General features: G+C 40.7%; 1 protein-coding gene across 1 annotated transcript in view; it reads left to right on the top strand.

Annotated features, from left to right (window-relative positions):
• Positions 1-11,982: 11,982 nt before the first annotated feature.
• Positions 11,983-26,694, top strand: part of LOC126562643 (band 7 protein AGAP004871) — a 47,498-nt gene continuing 32,786 nt past the window's right edge. Inside the window, exon 1 of the mRNA XM_050219202.1 lies at positions 11,983-12,158. Within this exon, the coding sequence (XP_050075159.1) occupies positions 12,029-12,158 (130 nt within the window). The 5' untranslated portion in view covers positions 11,983-12,028. The remainder of the gene's footprint in view (positions 12,159-26,694) is intronic.

The following is a 26,694-nucleotide window of genomic DNA, read 5'->3' on the forward strand; positions in this document are numbered from 1 at the left end:
GTTTAGGGATTCAATTTATAATTTTGTTTGAATAAAATGAGTTTATTTATATATTACAAAAGATCACAGTTTTATGCCTTACTTACTGTAAACTTGTCATGTCTCTCATATTGTGCTTTACTTATATTTTTTAGTCTTACCATACATACCATGTGGTGGAGAAGAAGAATTTCGGAATTTATAATCGCGACGAGAACTTTCGTTAAACGTGATTGCTAGCTGTGCGGACCAATATCTTTCTTTTATTTGACTGTCCAGGCAGTCTGAAGATTCTAGATGAAAATCTCTTCTTACTGAAACGTTGGAGACATCGAGGCCTTACCTTTGGAAAGGGGATTCTCGATGCTCATCGGCGGAGCAAGTCTATTAAGGCGACTTTGGATATTCAGAAGAAATATCCCTTACATGCATGTTGGAGGTTTGAGGCCTTACCTTGGGTAGGGGGACACTCAAACCTCTAGAAAGAATTGAACGTAAGGTTTAGCTTGTTGTACCTTCTCTCTAGACTGCTCTCTAGATGGCTCCCTAGATCGCTTTATTTATACCAAATTCTTACAATAGTTTTTCGTTTTTTGTAACCAAAAATAATTTCTTAGTGGTTTTTCTTTTTTTTATTGCATTTTGTACAAAAATATTTACGTAAGCACAAAATGTCTCGCAGTGCGATCGACTGTTGCACTTGCATGAAATGTGTCGCTATTATTGAACTGATCGATCGGAGCGGTACGATCGTTTGCTGAGTCTGCCTAAAATGTGCCGGATATCATGAAGTTACTTGTTTTTTGTTTTATTGTTTTGTGTTGCTGGCTACTGTCTGGACTCGATGGTTGTTTTGAACTGATATCGTATTGTATTGCGTCAGTGTTTGAATATTCATGTTAAGAAGCGCGTGGTCAAAATAGCTGAATGTACATTTCTTACGTTCTTGGCTAATGCAGATTATTTGTTTGATTTGATTTGTAAGGCTTGTTGTATGCGAGATAATGTATACTTCGAACGAGACATAATTTCATCATACAAAACTCATGAATAACATAAAAGAGTAATCAATTGTATAATTTTCATTATTTTTTTTGGTCATTTGATAAAAAAAAACATAAAAATACATGACATAAGAGAGAAGTTCCATTTCATTCCTTAATGCATGTCTATAATTTTTTTTAAATGTGATAATATCTCCGAGTACTTACTTAAAATTGCATAAAATACTCCAATTATTTCCTTTCTGTTTAAATAGAATACTTTCAATTTTTCAACGTCTCAAAGTTTGCATATATTTCAATATTAAATATTGGTCAAATTACAATTTTCTTTAATTTGTGCAATATTTTTCATGGAATCATTCCTCATTCATACACATAGAGCACGAGCAACTCGTTTCTCGTTAGAGATAATGAGGATTGACTAGAAATAAATGAGAAGTCAAAAAACCGTTGCTCATTATGCTGGTTTATAACGAAGTGTTCCACCAGTAAAGGTTGCTTTGGCGAATGGTGTTCCTGCAATTTGATGTCGTGCTATCTTACTTCTGCTAAAACTGGATAGTGTTCCAAGCATTGGGATGCTTTCGGTACGGTTAGATGGGAATAGGGCAGATAACAGACTCAGTTTCCGGTCCGTGTGTCGAACTGACGACTGAAGATAGGATTTCCGAAGTACTTTTGTCCGGATGGAGCAATACAGCGGTACAATAAGTACTGACATTCAATTGGAAAAAGTCACAAATATAGAGAGGCAAAGCAAGCACACGAGCGTTTACGGTACGCTCCGAACACTTATCACCTTCAAGACATGGCCACTTTCCCATACCCATTGGCTGGGCCGTGTTGTGGTGCTTGGTCACGGCTAGCAAGCTTGTCAGCACCGAACAACAAACCTGCAGTGGTAAAGTAATGAGTTTCAGGTTTCAACGGTCGCACACACTGGTGGGAACGTTTCCAAAGTATTATGGGTGCCTAAGCCATTGTAGCTACAAGAAGCCATTAACAGTCGAAAAAGGTCCTTGCTGTTGGGGCCACCGGTTGAGAGTTCGACATTTGTAAAGACTGACGTCGTGTTAAGGGTGAACTGTAGGAAGGAACTGCGTACGCGATACCAGATTCTTGTGAATGGGAAGGATACACTTTTGTTAAACATGCTTTTGGGTTGCGTAGTCCTGTGTGTGAAAGTGTGTTTCTTTGCGTAATCGTTCGATTAATTCAATGATATGCTTCGGATTCTTTTTTCTTCGTTACACTCAATAACCAAAATCAACCCTGACAGGAGTGCTTGGAGAACTTTTGTCCAAGGCATTATCGGTAAATTTGCATACTCATTTTGCATGGTTATGTACAATTATCCCTGGCCAAGTGCTTTTTACGAAAGTAACCGTTACTTTTATATTTAACTATCGAAAGTTTTGCCCATATTTATATGACATAATAGCAGAATTTATCACAGAAGAATGTATCAGACCGAGCTGTGTACTAAAACTGCTATAAAGAAAGTAGCTCCTTGTAACTATTTATAAAATTGCAATTTAAATTGTATATTATGCTTCCTATCTGCAAATAAACATTCTGAAAAGAGATTATGTAAATTATTTTAACTTAGCCCACTTTTTTCCTATTTTTCCATGCAGTTGTTGCCAAAAAGAAGTTCGTTTTCATATTTGTGAAATACACGCTCTAGGCAAATCTGCAAGGCAAAGTATACAGTTTTTCCACACTGCTGGTCAATTTTTGTCAGTCTGAAAGCGAAAAGATGAAACGATTTGTGACGCAAAACGACCGAGGCAAAATCAAAAACGCTACCCCAGGAATTTTTCAATCTCATTTTCATATTTGAAACTCTGAGGAAATGCACTCACGGACGATAGTTAGGGTCACAAGTCAGCAAGAGTATTCCGAATTCAGCTCGATACGCTTGTACTGTTTTGGGTGACTTTTGTTCGTTTGGTTTGAAGTTTGTTTGATCTTGTAGCATCAAGTCCTGTAGGCATTCGGGTTTAGCAAAGACCAATGCAAGAAGATAACTCTTGTGTGAGTACAACAAATGCTTTTTATTGGTTTATCCTCTTTGTGGGTTGGTTTCGAGTTGCTCCAGGCTGAAACGGTTGATCGATGATTCGGTTGTGGTGCATGTCCATCTTTTCGTAGATTGCCATCATCGAGCTTGGATGCCATACTGTTGGGTGAAGATGTCAACCAGTTCGCTGAGGGTGAACTTGTGAAAGGATGTCGGTAAAATCAATAAAAATCTTCAATATCGGGATCAAGAGTAGCTTATAGCGCAAAGTGTTGACCTATCACTTTCATCCAAATCGTGATGAAGAAGGTCATGGTTTTAATTGAGCACTCGACCTTCCTTGGTTTCCTGCTGTTTCCAGCACTGACCGGCTTTGTTTTATTTTCTAGGTTAGTTAGAATAGATCAAAGCGTAGATAGTAAAGAACAACTTTAACGCAATTTTTGCATTCTCAGCCACTGCATAAACAAGGCTCTAAATTTGAGAAGGCAATAATAGAACATGCCACAAGGTATTCTGTTTGTTTTTACTTCTATCCCTAAGCATCGTGTACCGTACGATGGCTAACATTTAAGTAAAATAGTTGAGAACAGGTCTCAAAATCCGTCACGAGTACGTGCCGCTTTTGCTCCGGCTTGAATGAACCTCTCAGGTTTTCTGCGAGCGCATCACGTTTTTGAAACTTTTATCGTTCACTGGGGAAAACAATGAAATCTTATAGGTTGGACATCGTTGCAAGGAACGCAAAGCAATGCTTTGGTACGATTTCATTTTAAACAAGGACTCTTAACGGCTAAGGAAGGAGAACAGGAAAAGAAGTTGGATCTTTCTCTTGGGAGGTTTGCAGTTGCAGACTTATACAATCCCGCTGGTGTTGATAACTATTTGCATGGTTCTTCTATGTATACATTGACGACGGTTAGTGTATTATCTGTCTGTTAAGCTGTCAGATTTGCATGAAGCATGAAACTATTTCCGAAAGAAAAATGTAGAAACTTTTTTGACATGACAACTGAAATAAAAGCCTTAGAAAGACGGTTACGCTATTCATCGTCGCTCGACATCTGAAAAGGTTTCTGTTTTCAGTTGACTATGGCATGTTATGTTTTTGTGATGTTAATTATAGAGAGTATTAACAAAAAAGGAGTCAACGAGAGTCCAAATGATTTGTCACTATTTTGAAAATAATCCCTATTGATTATCTTGGTAATCACTCGATTTTTTATCTAAGCGATTCATATTCTTCGGTAATTTCTACGTACTAAAAGAACCGTGAATAGTTTCACAAATCTTTTTCCACGTCTGTGCACTAAACAATTGAAAAATATAACCCTATTTCGCATAAGCCAAGTCCCTGAAATTGTCAAAATAATGACAATTTTTTTTTTTGGTGAGCCAAATTGCCAAATTAGAATTTTTATCCCGGTATTTTCATGAATAAATGCCTTATCAATATGATTATAGAATTTGTTCAACACAAGCGGTGTGAACAATACGGCACTGGACCGTCATCATTAATTATAAATAAATAAATAAAAAAATTCATAAATAATAGCGAAAGGGTAGAACTATGTTGAAAATACATAGAAATTGGTGGATTTGGAATAGTTCATCACCAAACTGTCATGCACAAATTGAAATAAATTTAATCAAAAGAAATCTCTGATTCAGTGCTCCTCCTTTACGATGAAGGAGCTTGATAAACTCTTATTCTTCTTCTTCTCCTCTTGTTCTTTTTGGCTTAACGACCTCTAAGGTCACGCCAGCCATCGAATGGCTTACTTGACTTACCGATACCACGTAGTTGGATAGTCAGTCTTCACTACGGGAGAACGGTGCTTTTGGATTTGGATTGGATTTGATTTGCGGTCCTGTCGTGCAAAGATCGGTGCTGCTGTCGCCTCCACCACAGGGCCGCCCCGATAACAGTTACAATTAAAATTATGTCTAAAATTGGGAAAGACTTGGAAGTTTTCATTATTTATGCAGAGTTTTTGTTTTAATGCAGACCTTTCCCTACAAGTCCCTACAACTTCATCATCATCATGTTGGCCTGCTCTTTAAAAGAGCACGTCGTCGTGACATAGCCCGGTCAACAATAGATTTACAGGAAACTCGATCCCTGGCTGCAGCTTCCCATCCATGTAGGCACCCAAACTCCGACAGGTCACCCTTCACCTGATCCAGCCAACGAACTCCCCGAAGCCTCGTGCCGAACTGGGGGTCGCTGACGAATACCTTCTTGGCGGGGCATGAGTCCGGCATCCTCATAACATGCCCCAGCCATCGTATCCTGCCGGTCTTTGCTACCGTCAGGATGTCCGGTTCTCCGTAAAGCGCAGCAAGCTCCTCACTCCATGCTCGAACACACTGCCAAAGATGGTCTGGATGATGCGACGCTCAATAACGTCAAGAGCGTTAGCATCCTCCGCTCGGATGGTCCAAGACTCGTGGCCATATAGGACCACCGGGCGAATCAGTGTGCGATATATCTCACATTTTGTGCGGTTTTGAAGTCTTCTGGATCTCAGAAGATGGTGAAGCCCGTAGTAGGCACGATTCCCTTGATCAATGTGTCTCCGGATTTCGCTGCTGACATCGATTTCGTTGCGTGACATCCGGCAAGCAGGTATTTCGTCTTCGTCGCATTGATCATCAATCCAATTCTTGCTGCTTCACGTTTCAGACGGGTGTACTCACTCACTTTCGCTGTCGTCTTGCCAACGATGTCAATGTCATCCGCGAAGCCATGAAATTGAAGATAGAGGTAGAGGTAGAGGTAAAGGTAGAGGTAGAGGTAGGTAGAGAATCGTGCCCCGGATATCGTTGTCTAGCACCGCGCTTCATATGACACCTTCCAATGCTATATTGAACAGTAGACAGGAGAGTCCGTCCCCTTGCCTTAGACCCCTGTGAGATTCGAGCGTTTCCGACAACATTTTTTACATAGCTCATTTCGATCTATGGTTTCGTAGGCCGCCTTGAAATCGATGAACAGGTGGTGCGTAGGGATCTGGCGCTCTCGGCACTTCTGGAGGATCTGCCGAAGAGTGAAGATTTGGTCGGTGGTGGATTTGCATCCAACAAACCCCGCTTGGTAGCTGCCGACGAATTCTGTAGCAGGGGGGGGGGGGGGGTGCAAGTCTGCAGAACAAGATCAGGGACAGGGTCTTATAGGCGGCATTAAGGACTAAAATCTGTCGCACTTTTTGTAGACTGGGTAAATGACGCCCAGTTTCCACTCCTCCGGCAGTTCTCCCTGTTCCCAGATTCGCGTTAGCAGCATGTGCATTTCGACGGTAAGCTTCTCCAGCCCCATCTTGAAAAGCTCAGCTGCCAGTCCATCACTACCAGCAGCCTTGTTGCTTTTAAGCTGCTGGATGGTGATAGAAATCTCATCCAGAGAAGAATTTCGTATTCTGCACTATTGCTGTCACTGATGTTGTTGCTGCTGTGTTGCTGCTGCTGCTGCTTGCTCGTTCTACTTCATGCATCAACCTCTCCTGTCTCTGCTCCGTTCAGGTGTCCTTCGAAGTAGCATTTCCACCTTTCGATCACCATCCGCTCGTCTGTCGGGAGGTTTCCGTCTGCGTCCAGATTGAGCCTTGGGGTAGGCTTGCTCCGTTGGTTGTTGACCACGGAGAGTTTCTAGCGCAGATTTACCATTACCAGGAAATGGTCCGAGTCGACGTTTCCGCCTCTGTACGTTTTCACGTCGATAATATTCGAGAAGTGCCTTCCGTCTATTAAAACGTGGTCGATCTGGGAATAGGTTTGTAGTGGTGATCTCCAGGTGTAGCTAAACCTAACCTAGCCTACAACTAGGAAAATGTATTAGGAGTTTAATCTACTTGATGAAATAGGATATACACTAGGTAGATTGATTTTATTCTTTAATAATCTTCTTACGGAACTGTAACCTTCAAATGACTCTGGCTCGCTTTTCTGGACTTTCTGACTTGCAATTTCGCCATCCTAAGCCATCCTGTGTGCGTTGGGAAGGAATGTAACGGGCTTCAAAACCCCCTACTGTTGGAAAGACTTAACGCATAGATACCGCCGTAACATAAATCTATTACATACGACTAGCACTTCATGCAATAGAATTATTATTTCTTTTTCTTACAATAAAAATTAAAAGAGTAATTTGTAAGGGAAGGATTATTTTGATGTTTAGGAAATACAAGATTTAGTTTGGCACATCTTCTCCTTCTTGGCTTAAAGATCTTCTTAGGTCACGCAGACCATCGAATGGCTTACTAGACTTGCTGATACCATGTGATACCAATTGGATAGTCAGTCTTCACTACACGGAAACGGTTCGAGTGGAATTAGAAACCCCGATCCTGCCGTGTGAGGATAGGCGCCTTTGACGCCTCATCACCGGGCTGGTAGGGCAGTATTGCACATACGCTCTTTAATTGTTCTTAATAAGTGAATAGGTTCCACACCTTACATTAAACTTTAATAACTGCCTCAGCATTTTCGTGCGGTTCGACCAATTTGTCAAACAATTTTACATCGGTGGATCTTACTGGAGCACAGCGTCTGTAATGCCAGGGTATCACATTTCACAAATTGGTTGACTCATCCAAACTGACATTTTTCTGAGAGGATGTCGCCGGTGTCGTCGGGGCAAGAGTGATTGGTTTAAAAATTAATTCATCCAAGCTGTCGAGCACGTGTGTGACGCAGATCCACGGAAAAAGCCACCGGCATTAGCCAAAGTGCTAACAGCGTTGAACAGAAATCGTGTGTCGGTGTCAAACCGTTTTACGGGACACATCGACAGGACCGTCATCAGCGTGTATCAAACTTTTTGCTTCCTCCAGCACACCGCAATGGAAAATCTTATACGTTCGTCGAATTTGTGCCTTTGTTATAGGTTTGCTAGCCTTGTCCAGCTCGCTTGCAGGGGCGGAAATGTTCGGTTCGCTTTTCGCCGGCGCTATGCTTCATGTTCGTGGATATGGATGTGTTTTAGTGGTGATTAGAAGTTTTTGTTCATCGTGAAACGTGGTGCTTATAATGACGGTGACAACTAGCAGACCCGGGTGGTTGATATTGTCACACGATATAATTCATAATTAACGTTGGCTGCTTGTTGAGTTCGTGAGCAGTGTCGGGACAATCAGGCGTTTCCCAAAATAAGCAGCTGATTTGAAACATGTCCCTTCATCATACGGTCTTTGTTGTGCGCTGTTTGGGACAAATGCGATGCCAATGGTTTGGGGACTTTATTATGTTGCCAAACATTGTTGGAATCAATAGTTTTTTCTTACCAAGATTTCTATACAAAAACATTGTTGGATGAGGTTATATTTTATATTTATATTAACCTTACTATTCAGACAACACTGTAGTATATGTGTTATGCAAACCACATGTTGTGCGATTTTCATATAACAAGCACAACGACAAACGTGCGTCGGAAAAGCATTTCCACCAATCCCGGTGGGATCAATCGGATCTGCTGAAACACGTACGAAAGTACTTGCACGGCTAACAGTTTTATCCATGGTTTCGGTAAAAGCTTTGTACGTCATGCAGAGATTCGTGTGTATTTATATGAATATAGGACATTCTGTTCTGTTAGCAAAAACCATAGCCAAAATGAACGAAACACAAAAAAGAATTCATACGACAATATATTTTAGAAAGATACTGTCACACTTTTTTTAATATAAAATAGTACACGCACACACAATTCCAGCGTTACAAACGCCAATGTCGACAAAATAAATATAGCTCATACGCACAACGGCAAAGGTTGTTTGTTTGTTTTGAGGCAAAAGATGAACGAAAGTTTCAGCGCACAAGCTTAATAGGATCGGTGTTCCCGCAGGAGAACATGTAAAGGATTTTATCCTGCATTCAGCAATGAAAAACACACAGGAAATCGGCCAAACACAGACAGAAAGTAAACTCTGCCGTTTTGTGTGTGTGTGTGTGTGTGGGTATTTTCTTACACCACTCGTCGCATGGTCAGATTCCGCAATTTCTGAAATGAGAAATGAAACGGGAAAACTGTTTTATGACACCAACTTATACAGTCCATTTTGTACGTGTCCTTTAGTCGTTAAGTGAGATTGTTTGTGTGAGTGAGGGAATGTGACGGCGTGAATCTTTCCAATCCCAGCGCCACCGTTGAACGAGATGGCACGAGAAGAAAACTCACCGGAGTGGGAACCAACGAACGAATAAAAGTTGTGAAGCTGAGAATGTGAAGCGCGTAGCTGCTACGTTGGATGGCAAAAAAAAAAAGGAAGCAGGGAAAAGAAAAACAAACCGCAGACCACTGTTGCTGCTGAGGCTGGCTTTTTTTTATCGGCTCAGCGGACATCAGAAATCATGCGGATGATTAGTGGGACGACCCACAAGCCAAGCACTGGGATGTCATTTTGAAGACATGGACAAACTCCTGCAGGAAGGGTGGCGTACTGTAATGAAGCAAGTCCAGCCAGGTCGACCGTCTCGCATGGGGATGGCTTTTCGTTGGAAGTGTATTATAGTTGCTCAATTCAAATCCGAATCTACCCTCGAGGGGTAGCTCGGGTACCAATTCGTTTGGTGTAAATGATAGCCACAGGGCTGATGAGATGGCTGTGAATGTACCGGAATAGGGTAAACGATACGGCAAACACCTCGCACATGAAAGCATGAAAGCGTTAGAATAAAAGGATGGTTCTATGGAAAATGAGGAAAAAGTGTACATATTTATCTTTGGAATGTTTTTTTCTTCGTGTCTCTCTTGTTCGTTGAATCTCTTTTTGAGAAATCTTACGGCTACATTGGGGAAACTGGCAAGTCAACAAGCTGTGTAGGGTAAGTCAGGACTTCGTACTTATCACGGTTGAAGCAGTAAAGGGCTTTTTAGCCGTGTAGACACTAGTGGCAAGGATGATGGTGGTTAGGGTTGCCGTGACCCTTTCTTAGCTAAGCTACTTGTATTAGTTGCTTTACACTTGAAGTTTTATAAATGTGCACAGGTTTCACATGTGGGTATGGTTGATGTCCCTGTTAGAGAAGATGCGAAAAGCTGTGAAAAACAGATATCTCAAATGGCAACATTCGAGTTTTCCGGTTGGAGATTCTTTTTGGTCTGATCTTCATGTTTAAAAGACTCCTACAAAGCAAGAATAATCACGACCGCAGATCTTATGGTTCGTGTAAGGAACGCATGCGTGTGTGATAGTGATGCCGTCGTTCTTTTTTCCTGTTAGTTACATTTTGTTCATTACGTGAAAATAACAAAAACAAAGTTGGCATAATTATTTCCATACGTGTTTGCAATTCTTGAAGAATGTGTCGTGTATTAACTGCTTTTTAAGTTTTTATTTCATTTTATTCTTTATATTTATCATCTTATCAAGTAAGTAGGTATGAAATTGTTTAAAAAAAACATTTCTTCTTATAGTTTAGTATGGAACGCCTTTTTTGCTTGCTTCGTCGCAAGCATTTTGTCCACTAAAAGCAGAACACTGTTCCTCTTCAGTCGTGTATTTCCGAGAAACTCGTCCTGGTGTGCGCACTTGTAGCGTGTCCTTCCACTGTTACGCTGGTAAGCGACATTGTACGGGTGTTTGTTGGAAAATTGCGATAAAGAAATCGTTCGCGTGTGGAATGGAATTTCCCTGCGCCAGATGCTCCCGCCGACGTGCGTCCCGCTGACACGCGTGTCGGTGCTCGGCGTGTTAAAAACAAATAAGAAAAGCATACCCATAAAATCACTCGCGCCCACCGATCACTCGAACGCTCGGTCAATCGCGTTTACCACTCCGTGAGTGATGGTGATGATGCTCGGTGAAGATACGTACGCGATAACGCCCGATAATGTGGTGTGGCGCCTGAGTGCCACTGAGCGTGAGCATGAGTGCTTCAGGACAGCTGAGAGTTCGTGCTGAGACCCAGCCGGAAAAAGGATCTGCCCGAACGAACGTAGCATGAACCTCCGGCACAGCAACCGGTAGATGGGAACCGAGCAAAACCTGTAGTAAGCCTGTCGGGCCGCACACAGACAAACGCACACGCACGCACCAACCAGAAGTAGACGATTGTTTTTCTGCCCGATTGTAATGGTACGGTACGGGCGGAAAACTGGTTTGGCCCGAGCACCTTCGAGGCGAGCGTCCGTGGGTGACAAGCGTTAGTCGACGTTGGTACGTCGTTTTTGCGAGTAGGACAGGTGGACTTTTCCGCACATGAATATTGAATGTTTGACACTTTTCGATACCGTGTTTCGGTTTTGTGACGCATTCTAAGTAGCTGAACGGTGTCCTTCACTAGAGGTGTGGTTTGTGAAATTGTGCACTAACGTGTAAAGTCATGTTTGATGTGTAGAGCTATAGCAAACGTGCAAAGCGGCGTAAAAGAAAGGAAACGCGTCTCAAAAGCGTACTCGATGGAGGCGCATGGTGTTTGGTGTGTTTTGAAAGGATAGAGTGGCCATACGCGCGTAGATGCATTTAGCTTGGAACATCTAATTGTAACATCGATGTATCTGATTTAATAGCAGCAAGCAAAATCGGAGAAGTATCAGTTCGAATGACTGAGAAACTCCACTGGAGCAAAATAATAGTTAATCGTATGTCGATTGTGCCACCTTCACTACAATACTACACCTAAGTGCGGCTGTGTGGAGAAGCTTGTGTATGTGTGTGTATGTGTTTATCAGTTTCCAGCTCATTAGTTTCGTGGAAAACGGGAGAAATGTCACGGAATTAGTGGAGCAACCATCGCGTTCCGGCGATTATCTGGCAGAATGCGATAGCGGAGTCGAGTGTTAAGGCATAATTTGTCACATGGGAGTTCCCTTCACACTGTACGGTTGACACGATTCGGAGGTGCGTTGACAGTTTTGCGGTTGTGCCAAGGTGTGAATACACATACGGGGTGGTCCGTGGTTGTTTAACCTCACTCACATCGTTACTTTCATTAGTGCAGCAGATTTTGTGCAACCGTGTACTGATTTGTGGTTAGTGGTGCATGCTGGTTTGGACCGCGTGCAAAGCCGAACAACTGAATGGCACCGACTATTAATCCAGCGGCGCATCCCATCAAAATGTTGCACTTTGGCAATAACAACAACTCCCGTGCCAGCTCGATGCGGCGTCCGGATACTACCGCGTCTGGGTCGTCCATGTACTCGTCAGGTATGGTATGATACACGGAGCAAAGGGAAAGATTTAGATTTACTTTCTGTGCGCTTAGTACGAACTCTTTCATACGACGAAATTCATCAGCTATGCGTCAAACGTGAGATATTTGTTAGAGGAAGCGAATGGGCATGGGCTCCATGTGTCAAGCCGCGCAGAAGGAAGCGGAACCCCCCTTCCGTTCCTTGGTAATTGCTGCGGTATACGAAGCCGGTGGGTAATTTGTGAAATCCTTTACGACGCTTCCTAGACGCACGTGCTCACGGCATGCTCTGCAGTGATTTCGATGAAGTCGATGGGATTTTGTAATACCGAAATGCTGACAGCGTTTTAGAGATGGTTCGTTCGTTGTGGTTGTGCCTGAGACACACATCCAGCTGTTGACGCCGGGGTGGAGTGTGTCGTTCGTTTCCAATAAGGTATTCATTGAGTGGAATAATATGCTGATGATGGTGGTTTGTTCAAGTATATAGAATCTGCTATACGCTTGTGTAACATCTGCTGAGGGCAGTTTTTCCGCATGACGTTGGATATTCTAGTCTAGTCCGCAGGAATTTGACTAGTGACACTATACGAAGGTTATAAATTTTTCTGTTTTGCATTGATATATTCAGCGTTTGTGTTGAATTTAAATGAAATAAAGTGTTTTCTTTTACAGTAAAGGTAACGAATTAAAGTTTACATTTGTAGTTTTACTCGATCTTCATGTCTGCGTGCAACAAGTTGTATTGTTCTATATTCTTGGCTCAACGACCTAGTCACCCCAGATATCGTATGGCTAGACTATCAATAAGTCTAAAACAAAACAATAAGTCTAAGACAATGTACTTGGCTAGTTATCCATCACTACAGGAGGACTTTCCGGATTCTCATCCTTTCATTTGAACTCCAATCCTACCACGTGAAGCTCGGGTCCGCTGTCAACAGTACCACCGGACATCATCATTACTTTTCTTATGATAATATGTTTTGTTATGATACACATTTTTCTATCTTTTATTCATGCTTTAACTATAATTGTTTTCCAATACAAGCGATTAAATGGGAGATGTATGAAAAGCTATGAAAATAACTTATTTAAAAGGTGTGTTTTTAGTCCCATTTTCCAACGGATTTAGTTCTGTAGTCAAATTACAGCCTCTCTCTCTCTCTCAAACTCCCAGAGCTCCCCGTGATTCCCATGACGTCGTGTTTCAGCCTACACATTTCGTTTGTAGGAGGAGTCGTAAACAAAAGTGTAACACTAGCCCGATCGAGCCTTGCAGTGGTTGGGTTGGTTTTGAGCTCTCGGTGCACTGCGACACAGGCTGGTGGATCTCGTTGCTTCTGCTATCCCATGAAGGCACTGGCCACAGTCCAGAAGATATATTGCGAAAAGAATGTAATCCCCATGATAAATACAACTTAAAGTTTATCGTATTACTTGTTTGCCAGCGGTGCAGATATATGCAGGAAAGAAGCTAATGAGGATAAAAACAAAATCCAACACTCGCAGGATTTCGCGGTTGTGGTTACCCTGTCGCTTGATATTGTTTTACTCGCATTAGAAAATAGTAGTTAATGGTAAGCTTGCGAGAATAGGATGCTGGTTTAAATACTTGGCACTGTACTGATTCTAAGTTGGTTAACTGCTAAAGAAATACGCATTATTTATAAAGCGACGTGAATCGGATGCTCTACCGCAGTGTCAGGAGTTGTTTTTCATTCAATGCGAATTTTTTATGTTGGTTTGTGCAAACAAGTAACATGAAATATTAAAATATTTTAAACAGGGAAACCAATCAACAACGAAGAATCAAATAATACTTGGGTGCATGATAAATAAGGATAGTTTTTAGCATTTTTTTGCGTTTTACAGCTAAATGCTACTGGTTTTTCCTTAAAACTTACACTTAGAACTAGCCGTCATTAAAATGTTCAAATTTTATTGCGAATTATTCCAAAATTCTCCAAATTCCAAATTCTTACCCGATAGTATCGGGCAATCGAAAATCGATAGTAAGCCATTTCGAAAGCTGGCGTGACCTTAAAGGTCGTTACGCCAAGAAGAAGAAGAAGAGATTGAGAAAAGGGAACGAAATATTAATTTTAAAGTTGTGCGAACAATATTTTTACTTATTATACACTAGCAGCTACGGTAAAATTAAATAACATGTGGTTATGCCAATCAGAAAGAGAAAGAAAGAGCGAGTAAGACGGAGCAAAACAAAGCCAAAGCCAGCAAGATGTCAGGCGAAATCAGTCTTGAGATTGGTCTTACGGAGGATGTGCGCAAGTGTATAAATATTATTAAAAAGTGAAAAAAAGTCCCCAAAAAGAGGAAAAGGTTTGCAGAGATCACGACAGTAAGATCAGTATATGGTACAAAAATTACAGAAAATGAAAACAAAAGATTCTTAGCAATGCGGTGTTTAACAGTACGTTATACTTAAAACAAATAAAAATTCCTAAAATTCCTAAAATTGATAGCTACACAAGTGAATCTCCCCTTGCTATGCATTTTACACAGTTATCTTGCTTTTTGCAGTAATTTGTTTAAATTTTTATTCACTAATGCTTTAACATCCCTTTCGACATGTTTGTGACGAGTTTAGCGACCAATCTGCCAAAATGCTATATAAAATGGCATTTTGACAGGAACTGGCTTAAATTTTCAGGCTTTCTAGTTAATGTTATCTTACACCACATTATTTAAGAGATGAAAATCTAAAATAATATAAGAATGCATCTATAAGAATCTTCTCCTTCTTGGCTTAATGATCTATTAATTGAATTGCGTAAATATTCACACGAGTTGACAAGTGATTCAAAAATTGATCCCAATCTCTCGTGTTTATGTGTGCAACTACTCTGAACTGCTTTTCTTTGGCTCCTTTGTTTCCCACTTCCTTTGTGTTTACCTTATTTTGACATCTTTATTTCGATCGACAGCCGAACATCGATCTTGGTTCGACCCTTTGCCCAATCTATGTTTTTACTAGCGTCACCTTAGCTAGGTTTTTGTACTAGGAGCTAGAACAGTACATAATTGTATAATCAGTCCTTACTAGGGGGTAACGATCAACATGGGATTTGAACACCGGAAGAATAATTTATAAAATATTTCATAATCATGAAGAAACAATAATTTGTGAACTACATCTTCATAAATTTGTTGAATTGAATCTTCATGAACTGGACAACAAACACAAAACTAATTTAATACAAACGGTCCTACAGAGAAATTATTTTTATTCTTTGTCCTACCAAGGGTTGTAATTATCATGAATTGGGATTCGTTTCGATTCCCCTAATGTATTGGCTTCGTAATAACATAGAATCATATCAGATTCATTATGTTCAGTTTCATACGGATGGCAATAACGCTTTGCATGTTCTATTATTGAGCATTGATGTGACAGACGTTAATTACGATTTGATTGTCCCCTTGAGAAACAAACACAGTGTCGCATGTGGTAAAAGTAATACTTTTCTGTGAATAACCTGCTGAAATATTGCCGAGGTGGTACCAATACATTTGTGAGTATAGAAGTCTAAAGAAAATTTTTGTACATAAGATCATTTTAATTATTGGTGCTCGGTTTTTAAAGTCTTAATTTGGTATCGATGAAACGGGTAAATTTAGCGGGCTTAGATCATATGCCCTGTTTTACTCCCAAACCCGCTTTATACGAAAAATACCTCTGGTCTGTGCAAGAAACTGATCTCGATAAGCTTTTATGGTCCGTGTGGCGCGAAGGTTTAGAGAACGCTGCGTTACACCCAGAAGGATTTACGTAATTACTACTAAAGTTGATTAATTATCTCGCAGGAACTGAGTATACCGCAGGTTTTTGGCTTACCCCGTTCCATTTCGCTATGCCCCTGGAGCCGTGGAGTGGCCTGGGTAAAATACCATCTGCCGTCAAGTGACGGTAGGTGTGCAGAAAGTTCATGGTGGACGGGGCTTTTAATTATGAAAACGAGCCCATTCGGAGCTGGTGCGATTGGATAAGGTAGCAAAATTTTGTAATATTTATAGAAATGCCTGGCTGCCTGGGAGAGAGCATTTGGCTCGCGGGAACACAACGAAGCATACCAACACTTAGTGGGTTAAGAATTCTAGCTGTATGGCAGCACAGCGAGGCGATTATGAATGGGTTGGCAGGGTCCAGCAAATTATTGTTATTTTCTTGATTTTCAAGATAAACTAATTTTCGCAAGCCCGAGAACATTAATTGGTAGGAGTGATGGGAAAAAGTGAGAGTGCTTATGCGAGGCATTGTAGGAAGCTAATCGTTGGTGAGGTTGTGGCTTCATTTTTCGTGGAGAAAGTTTCCTGCTGGGCAGTGTAATCAAATTTGCTCAACGATGGAGAAGCCTGGTAGTTCGTGTGTAATGGAGGCGCATGGTGTTTCATGTGTTCAAGGCGGACGAACGAACGAATTGCGCTGATGGGTGAAACCATCATGAACGAGCGGGAGCCATTGTACGTGCACAGATATCACCGCTGCTGTCTTGCATCGCAATGTGGAAGACGTGGTGATAAGAGATTCGCGTGGTTTAGGATACACACGTTTTCGCACGGCATTGATTAATGATGCTCTCGGTTCTGAAACACGCTCTCGGCGAAGTGCTCTCGAAATGTTGGGTGGATGAACAAATAATCCAATTGTGTGTGGACGTGAGGTGCATGTTGGGCTGTACATAATAATGAATTTGAATTTAGTTTACTTTTGCAACTACCGATAGAGCAATACAGTGTTGTATAAACAACTGGACAATCGGTAGCTGCTGGGTTTGAAATTAATGGGTTTCGAAATGGGATTACACAGGAAGGCATAGACAGCTTTCAGCAACTCAACTAATGAGTTAGATATTCATCCCTTAACTTCGTAGTGAAGATGCTTTGCAATAATTAACGATAACTGATACTTCCATTCCAGTCAACTTTGTTCTCTAAACAATCATCGTCATTAGAGTGCGTCCATTAGTTGTTTTCTTCTCTGCATTGTTCCATACGATACGATGACGTTGTTTGAGCTTGCCACACAAAAACATATTAAAAGTAGACTGAAATTGAATTTTCCACCCGGCGCAAATTGTACGCAGTAAACATTAGCGCCCATAAAACGAGCAATTCGTGGCGGTTAATGTTGGTGGCTTTGCTCGGCGAATGGCGCGAGGTAACTGATGGTCGGCTGGAGTAGGGTGTCTTCTTCTATCTGGGGAGATAATGACCATTATTTTTGTGTTTTGTTTACTTGTATGATACATCAATACGAGAGGCGTAAAGCCGAGTTGGAAAAAGTGAGAAATTATAACAGTTTGTTTGTTTCGTTGCTTTAGTACGTGCTGATGACCTTTAAAACAGTTATTTTAACGTTAAGTGTACAATTTTGCCCATGTAATGGTAAACATGTGACATTTGTTGTTTATTTTTTGATGATAGGACATCTTCAACATTTATTCATTCTTGTTTGCTGTAAGTTATGAATTTCCGCTGACTTCAACGCTCTACGAATGGAATAAAATCAGCCTTTCCAGTGAACCACATTATATCTATTGCAGCTTCTCTGTTTTGTTCATACGTGTACTTTAAGGACGGTTTACGCATGCCTGTAGGCAAAGAGAACAGTCTCTTTGGAGGAAAAAATCCTCAGCATCATATCATTGTTTACGCTATGCTGAACAGTACCTCCCGCGGGTGCCATCATCTGGTAAAAAGGGAGTGGGGCAAAAAATAATGACAACCGGAGTTAAACCATTTAAAGAGCGGGCAGTTTAGAGAGCAACACTGGATAAATGGAGTATCCGGACCTTTTAAGTTGCTTCGGCAGCCGTGAGGGTGCAATGCGGAAAGGATCCAATTTGCATTTACCCTCCGATTTGCAACTCAATGTAAAACTACCACGGTTGAAAATAGAGTCAGAACAGAACTAAGTACCTACGGTTGGGTTGTGAAAAGTTGCTTACACTTACAGCCAAAAGTGCACGAACGAAAGCGAAGTTTTCCACCTTCCATAACTTCTTGATCCCTGGTTTGGAAAAAGGGTTGGGATTGATTTTCGGGTTTTCTTTTGCAGTTTACCGTCATACCGTCTGACAAGAAATTCTTCCATGTCGATGAGAGTAAACAACGAACCATGCTTATGGCTTTTTTGCTACGTGAGGGACGGATGAATAAATAACATCATTGAAAAAAGTGTGCGTAAAATCAGTATGCTTAAATGTTTTCAGGAGCTTTATGATTTTTTTCTTCTTAATCTTATCGATGTCGTTATAACTGTGAGGCGTGTCGAGCTTCTCGATTTAAATGGGGTTTATTTTTATAGCAAATAAAAAAACGGATCCGTATTAAAACATTCCAATACCCGAAGGACGCCGTGCCGGGTAAAAAGGAGAATTTGAAAAAGCACATTATCTGAATTTTTATGGGAGTAGTGTTTTCTCAGTAATCTCCTTACCAAATTGTATGCAAATATCGTTTCACCGATGCGAAAGTCTGATAAAGGGGCTACGCATTTTTAACAATTCTCTTTCGCTTCCCTTGCGGTTGACCAATTTTGAATCGTTTCATGTAACATAATGATTGATTTAAATTATAAATGCTAAGCTCGTGAAATAAACAGCTTCAACGGAAAAGCAACTAAAACCTTCCATCTGAAATGGCTTTCAATGTCGTGTTGTGTTTTTGCGTCCCCGCAAGCCTTCTCCGGCTATCCGAGGCAACAAATGGGAAGCTTGTTCGAAGTGAAACTGCGAATAAAGTCATTGCTAAAGTCTCGCTGATTAATACCAGCACCATCAGCTGTTATTGTCTACTTGTTGTTTGTCGTTAAATATCGGTGCCGTCGGGGATTGCTATCCGTCCGATTCATTTATCGTGATGGAACGAAAAAGTTGCTTCCGGCAAGAAGTTTTTGCTCGTTGTCAATAACGCGATCCGCGGTGGAAAATTATCCTTCCCACGGAACGGCCCGGCACGGCAGTCACAACGCGGCCCATGACGGGGGAAAACAATTGCCGGAGGTTACGGCTGGCGCGCTAGAACAAAGAGCAGAATTTACTTTTAATCAGAGTGTCACAGTGCTTCCGACAAGTTGCAATTTACTGTAAATAAGTTTTGAATCTTTTCCGTTTGGTTTTTTTTTTTGTTTTTACATTCCGAGCTTCCGGCCGGGAAGCGCCGAAAGCACGCGAAAGGTGCTTCGGGTCGGCTGGATTAGTGGTTTCAATGCAGCAGACGGTATCACGGCAAAAAGGGAGATGGACCCGGGGATGGATGGAAAAAGTTTTGCCCATCAAGAAAAACGTACAGCAAATTCCCGCACTGCCAGCGCCAGTGTCTCCAGTTGCCTCGAAGGCGAAGGCGATATTCTTTTCGTAGAATGTTTTTCGTTGCGCGACCGGAACTGATCTGGAAGCGCTTGATTCCCGGGACTGTAGATGTTGGTTTTTGCTGTTATCTTAAAGGGAAATCTTTGCCGCGCTTTGGGTGGTTGTGCTTTCGGAAACGAAAGTTACGTCGGTTGGAATTAGATGTAAAGGCGGCAAATAGAAAGATAGCAAAAATGGAAAAAAAGAGTGGCTAACCGAAGGTTATATATTCTATTGGGAACAATCGAGCTGGAGTGGAACAGAAATCGGTTTATGGTTCGGGTGGTTTTGCGGTGGCTTTGGTGTGAATCAAGGATGGTGCAAAGTAAAAGAAAATGGTGTTTTTATGTGTAATGTTCTCAGAGAATCAAAACAACAAGAGAATTATTTTTGATAAGCTTAGAAACTCAGTTGAAAAAAATACAAAATTCCAATGGAAAATCGTTTTTGGAAAAATTATTGAGCTTCTCGATGCTTAATAACAATTGAACATTTATTTCCAAAGTTATAGATATAAAAAAAACTATCAACTAGAACCTATAAAATCTCCACACATAACTCACAGCAAATATAACGGCAACGGGATCAAATATCGGAAAGAATAGACCAAGTTCTCTAGAGTTATCTGACGGCAAATATTCAAATAAAACTTGTAAGGTCTCGAAACATTTACAGTTAATGTAGTTCTCTTATTTATTTTGGTTCTCTTATTTATCTTAGCAAATATAGCCCCGAATTTTCAAAGTTCATTAGTGCAAAATTGCATTAGTGTAAAATACAATATACGGAATAAAAATGAACTAGATGCATCAGTTCTGTTGTAGAACATCGTGTTATATGTTCACATATTTTTAGTACTTTTTTGGTTACTTAAAAAAAAAGATTTCATTCTGCTTCTCCGAGCAACGATGAGTTCCAGGTTTGTGCTGTCGGCAAATAGAGGATCGCAAACATGATTGAATCATCTCAAATATTAATTCTAGCGTAAACATCGCAGATTACATCCGAAACCTTCGAGGCTTAACTACATAATAGCATTCGATCGAGGACCAAAGTCAATTATCCCGTGCATTATGTGGCGTTCTGCAAAGTGTACTGACCTGTAAAGACCGATACGGTTGATTGGATGGAATACAATTTTGCTCGAGGGCTTTGGCTGCAAAAAAAAGTGTACCTCACGTAGAACTTGATTGCATCACAGAGCCCAGTACACAGGTACTAGAGCGACACTTGAGCTTGTGCATTGAGGTGTATAAATGATTTGAGCTAGCATTGCAAAACGTGTTTCCCGTTTCACCTTTTTCTGAACACTTTTTCGATTCATTAAGCTGTATTTGTTCGGAAAATACGGAAACGCACGGGTGTATAATTTATGAATAATGCAAATGAAGCATGTTGAGTCGTTGTGTTTTGTGTGAGTATTTAATATTTGTCATCAGAACGATTTGGTTTTAGAACGCAAAGAAAAGTAATTTCAACTGAACTGATGTGTGTGTTGAAATAATTGTCATCCTACCAAAAATAATCTGAGTCCACAAATATGTCACAATGGAGGAAATAATTTAACCCTTTCCTCGCCGTCTGCATATAGATTTTAATTCTTATATGCTAATCTTTCACAGACCCCCCCAATACAGCGACCAAACAGGATCGACTTTCGTTCGGCCGGGGTAAATGGATAAAATTGATGCGCAAACAAACGCTCCGGCTGACCTAATTTTGTCGCAGGTGACTGTTGATTTTCGTTTGTTCACATTACTCACTCGGTACAGGTCAAAAAATGGAATTGTGTGCGGTGGACAAACACTGACGTAATAGTCAGCATGACACAGTTAAAATATGCATCAGTTAATGAAATCAAACACGTGTAGAAACATTTTGTCATTGCATGGTTTGAAATTGGAGCGTTCCAAGCGGGAGGCTTTTATGCTTTTCAATTGTACGTTGACAGTATGGTGACTTAACAAAATCGTCGAAGAAGAAGGGAAATTTCAGTTAATCTACAATAGGAAGGTAAGGTAGCTTCAGCAATTATATGTCATTCAACCTTCGTGATATGACATTTGCCAACTCGTTTCCAATCAGATCGGGAGACAGTGATGTTAGGAGTCACAGCTAAAACAAATATGACAATGCAACCTCGTGTCACAACCTCAACTAAGAGATCTAAGTAATACACTAAACAAATACAACTTGGCGTGCTTGCTAGTTACAATCGCATGCATGCAGATGCGAAATTTGGCGTACGATTCGCTCCCGAATCTAATGAAGCAATCTTGGCCCATAATTAAAATTCATTATCACATTACGAATGCATTATTCAAGCGAATGCTACCACTCCTGCAATGCACTTGATCCATTCTATTGGGCAACTTGACTGAGCTGGCGCAACCAGTCCCGAAGCTGGTACGGTTCGTCCTCCCCAGGACTTTTGGACATTGCGTTAAAACGAGCGATAAAACCAGCTTCCAGCATCCTCTCCAGTATCTCACGTTGAATAATTGTTCAGGAATCCGCTTTGTCGTTTCGATTATACTTGCTATCTAGTTGAATGCTGAATACCTTGCGACCGAGCTAGCATGCTGATGACGATGGTGGCTGGGGTTTTTTTGTTGCTACACTGCAAAACAATTCAGATGCTGGAGAAGGTCTTCACTCCGGTACCGACCTGGTACCAAAGTGAATGAAGAATGGCACACAGATTGGCACATTAGTTTAGGACTCGAAATTCATGAGCAATAGCTCCCGGTTGTGTTATTGCTTTTGGAGATAGCTTCTGTTTGAAATCTCGCACAGACAGCTACGGTCCTATCGTGGTGCTTTTTTGCAACAAAGCAGCAAGTTAATTTTGGATTCATTAATATGTGATAAAATCTGCTACCGTATATCAGGCGCATGGTGATACGTAGATGACAAGCAGAGTGGAAAGTGAATGTAGAATTGAACAGATTATGGGAATGGAATGGGATGGAAAATTTTCTTGTGAGGTTTTTTTTTTGTTTAATTTAATGTTTTAGTAGGTCTGAACATTTAATATGCTGCATCAAATTTGAATATGCAAATCGATTTTTTACTTGATTCACACAATTAAATTAAATAGTACAGTATAATGGTGTCAACAGCATAAGTGGCGATCGGTAGAGGCAGCGCTTGTCTTTACACGGCAGGAAAGGGTATCAAATCCCAGTCGGAGCGTTCCTCCGTAGTGAGGGCTGACTATCGAAGCACGTAAGTCGTGAGACAGATAAGCCAAGAAGGAGAAGCCTAACCTATCCTAGCGAGCGTGGAGAAGAGAGAGAATGTTACGACGAGGAATATGAACAGGTAAGAGGTAATAGTCAAAAATATGAGACGAGCAATTAAAGATGTTGATAGAGGAACACAGCGGATCCTTACTACCCAATGCTATTCTTCGAGGGGCTATAGTATAAACTGGAAAGAAACATACATGGGAATCGTAATGTGTACGAAAGGTGCATCAATGGCATTCAGAAGGACAGTTGCAACAAAGAATGACTGTACATAGGATCGCCGTACTTCTAGCGTCTGTAGCGTCTCTTAACAAGATAACCCAGTAAAAAGCTCGAGACGATCGATCTTGGCGGCAAGGGATCAGATCACTGAGAGGTATTTTAATGACATGTAGCGACCCTGGTCGCTACGATAGAGACCGTCGATGACAGCTGATAAAGGCGGCCGTATCCGCTAAAGAACTTGAACCGTGAAGTAGGAGAGAAGATGAGAGAAAGATGATCGTGCTAACGGGCTAACGGGCTAACGAGCTAACGGGCGATGGCGGTAAAAAGATGAAGGGAATTCTGGTGTCGGTGCTTGGCTAGAGAAGAAGTGTAGAAAATTAAAATCAAAGTTCTGGTGTTGGGGATCATAAAGATTATTATTTTATTTATGAATAGTTCTAACCTTTTCACATGAGAATAAGTTGAAGTTACACCAAGAGCAAACTCGATTTTGGGTATTTTGAAGGTTAACACAGTCTCAAGGAGAGACGATGAGATTTGATATTGGTATATTGGTACATTGGTACATTACCATAACTTAGGAAGTAATCGTGAGATACTATAGAACCTGAGCCATTTATGAACAGGACAAATAGGAGTCGCCTCAAAATATTGCCTTGTGGTACGTCAAACGATGGAGAGAAATTGATCGGAAAAGTTACTGTTAATCTTGACACAGTAATAATGATGGGACAGGAAGATAGAGCCAATAGATAGATGACAGATTTCTTCTTCTTCTTCTTATTGGCTTAACGACCTCTAAGGTCATGCCGGCCATCGAAATGGCTTACTAGACTGCCGATACCACTTAGTTGGTTAGTCGGTCCTCACGACGGTGGGAACGTTTCGGATGGGATTTGAACCCCGGTCCTGCCGTTTGAAGACCGGCCCCACTGTCACCTATACCACCAGGCCGCCTCTGTCAGATGACAGATGTATACATTATTTATTTATAATTAATTATGATGGTCCAGTGCCGTATTGTTAGATGTATACATATTTTAAATATTTTATCAAGAAAAAGCGGAGCTAGTAATTCACCATACTTTGGGCTTAGCTTACAGACTCAAGTGCATTGGATACAGCAAATAAAAGAGTAATGCTGCGGTAATTACTGATAAACGAGGGATTGCCTTTCTCGCGTATAAGAACAAGCCAAGCTCGTTTCTACAGTGAAGGGTTAGTAGACGAGAAGGAAACAGGAAACGGCAGATAGTAATTTTACGAAAATGGAAGCGGACAGAGTGCTGTGGCTGTGGCGTAAATCAGTGTTTGTTAATAGGGCCACAACATTGAACTGATGCCATCATCTGAGCTGTTACATATCAGATGCTTACATTATATAGCATCAGCTAGTATAAGGCATATGGCAGATTTAAAATAAAAAAGATTATTATTGAGTCTATAAGACTACGTTCACCTCTATAAAATAAAAAGTCTGATCCTCAAAGTTGCAAAATAAGCAAAGTGCAAATCCTGGAAGGCAGACATTAGTGCCAAATTGAACAGAAGACAGGCGATAGACAAGGATTCCTAAAAATTTCACTCATCTCATTCCTACAAGCCTAGTTTGCTTAGCTGGGTCGGCCATGAAAAGCCTATGCGACGTCAAACACTTTTGATAAGGCTTCGCTGGGAAATGTGGCTTAAAACATCGAATAATGTATGAACACAGAACTAAGCATACAGTACCTGTATCGTTTGCTGAAGTTTATTTTTCTTTCTACATCTTTGCATGCAATTTTGTGAAAAATATCATCTTAGTGTACCGTTTTTCATATCTAATATTTACAAAATATCAAAACTTTTATACAATTTTATATAAAACTGTGTTCAAAGAGACAAATGACTGAAAAACATTAAAGGAATGTATTGTTTCGGCTATCTTCTTTTTACATTTATTTACTCTTTTCTTGTGCTTTTATTTTGGTTCTTTCTTTTCTGATGGTACAACGTTGACTGATTGTTGAAAGATTCTTACTTCAACCACGTAAAACAGCGACAGAGAAAACTAATAAATCTATCTGCTTCAGCGTATTCAATTTGTCAATACGTGTGTCAATGGTGGTGTTTTATTACACTGGCAACAAACAGTGCTCTCAATTGTGTTCGAAATACACCTACCCGTTGGTGTCTCGAGCGTTGTCACGTCGGAACGCAGTGCATTCATCGTTGATTTATGGTCGTGAGACTTAATTCGTGCGGGTGGAATAAGCAATCGCGCACCAATCGTTCGAAAGCGACATATCATTGGTATGTTGCGCTGCTCTCTACTATCAGCACTGGTACCGTTTACACAGCACGAGCAAAGAAACATTTTCTCTGGTATAAATCGTTGAAGTAACAACTAATGGCGTTCTAAGTAGTCTTTTACTTCAGTTCGTTAATTGTGTTTCACAAAAGGAACTGATTCTTCGCTGCCATTCATAGGGCCTTTGGGAGCCTCCGGTTGCAGACGTTTGCCAAATTTGGCGGATGATCATTCTTCCATTTTATCTTAAGCCTTACAATCTCATTTCTACATGTCCCCAAGGTCATCCAGACGAGCAGTGTGCTTCCGTTTGCATTGTGTCGTTTGGAATGGAGAATAAATGTACCACAGTAACAATATCTTATCTGCTTCAATGCGGCGCCAAGCGTGCTACCGGGAGGTTCTGAATCTTGATATTAAGCAGGATGAGAAGATGGGATGGAAAAGAGCAAAACGAGACTGGGCTTTGGGAAGATTCTCATCCTTTCGCTGCTGGTTACGCATCCTATTGTGTGTAAATATTTAATTCTCTTGTGGTTTTTTTTATTTCTTTGCACCCTATAGATCTTTCTGATTTTCGTTCTGAGAGTAGAGTTTTGTTTCAAAGTTGAACCTTCATAATATAAAAAATAGAGTTAATTTGAAGAAGAACGTTGGGTAATTTTCTCAGAGTGGTTCATTTGGAGCTCAGAATTACAAAGTTTCTGAATAGAGTTTAGCATTAAAGTACGCTATTAAAGCTTTATTTTTAAATGCTAGCTTCCACCTTTTAAATGCTACAACATTTTGACTTGAAAAAAAGTAGATCGATTGTTCACCTATTTTGCAAATGGCCATGTGCAGAGAGTATTGTATAATAATAATTGCATAAGGATAAAAAACTATTAACTCCAAAATTAGAAATAAAAATAAAAAACTGCAAAAGCAGATCATGCTGTACATACTATGATTTTTGTCAAGCTGAGCTCCGCTGACAGAAGTCTCATTTTTCGCCTAATTAATCATGAATTTTGTCATCCATTACTCAACTTTTTTTTTCCATCTTTCTATACATCAATACTTCTCGGGTCCACTTGGAAGCGTCTCGACGAGAGGCGTATCGCCCTTATCGTTTTAAGTGTGTCACGTTGTTGAAGGCGGTCCGGATGTTTTTTTTTTGCTGTATATTGTCGAAAAATGATTGACGAATCACGTTGAATGAGACGGGCATTTTCCTGCAGGCTCATTTTCTTTTCCTTCACCGAACGTTTGTCACCGTATATTCCTTGCATCACCTCATAACGAGACGACGCATTACATTTTTTCACCCTGTAGGTGGACGACCAGGTTGAATGATGCTGATAAATGATTACCCATAGCTGTTGAGATGGGGAAAATCGATAGTTTCACCATTGCCACTGTTAGT

The sequence above is a fragment of the Anopheles maculipalpis genome, chromosome 3RL (genome assembly GCF_943734695.1).
Source record: "Anopheles maculipalpis chromosome 3RL, idAnoMacuDA_375_x, whole genome shotgun sequence".
NCBI classification, from domain to species: Eukaryota; Metazoa; Arthropoda; class Insecta; order Diptera; family Culicidae; genus Anopheles; species Anopheles maculipalpis.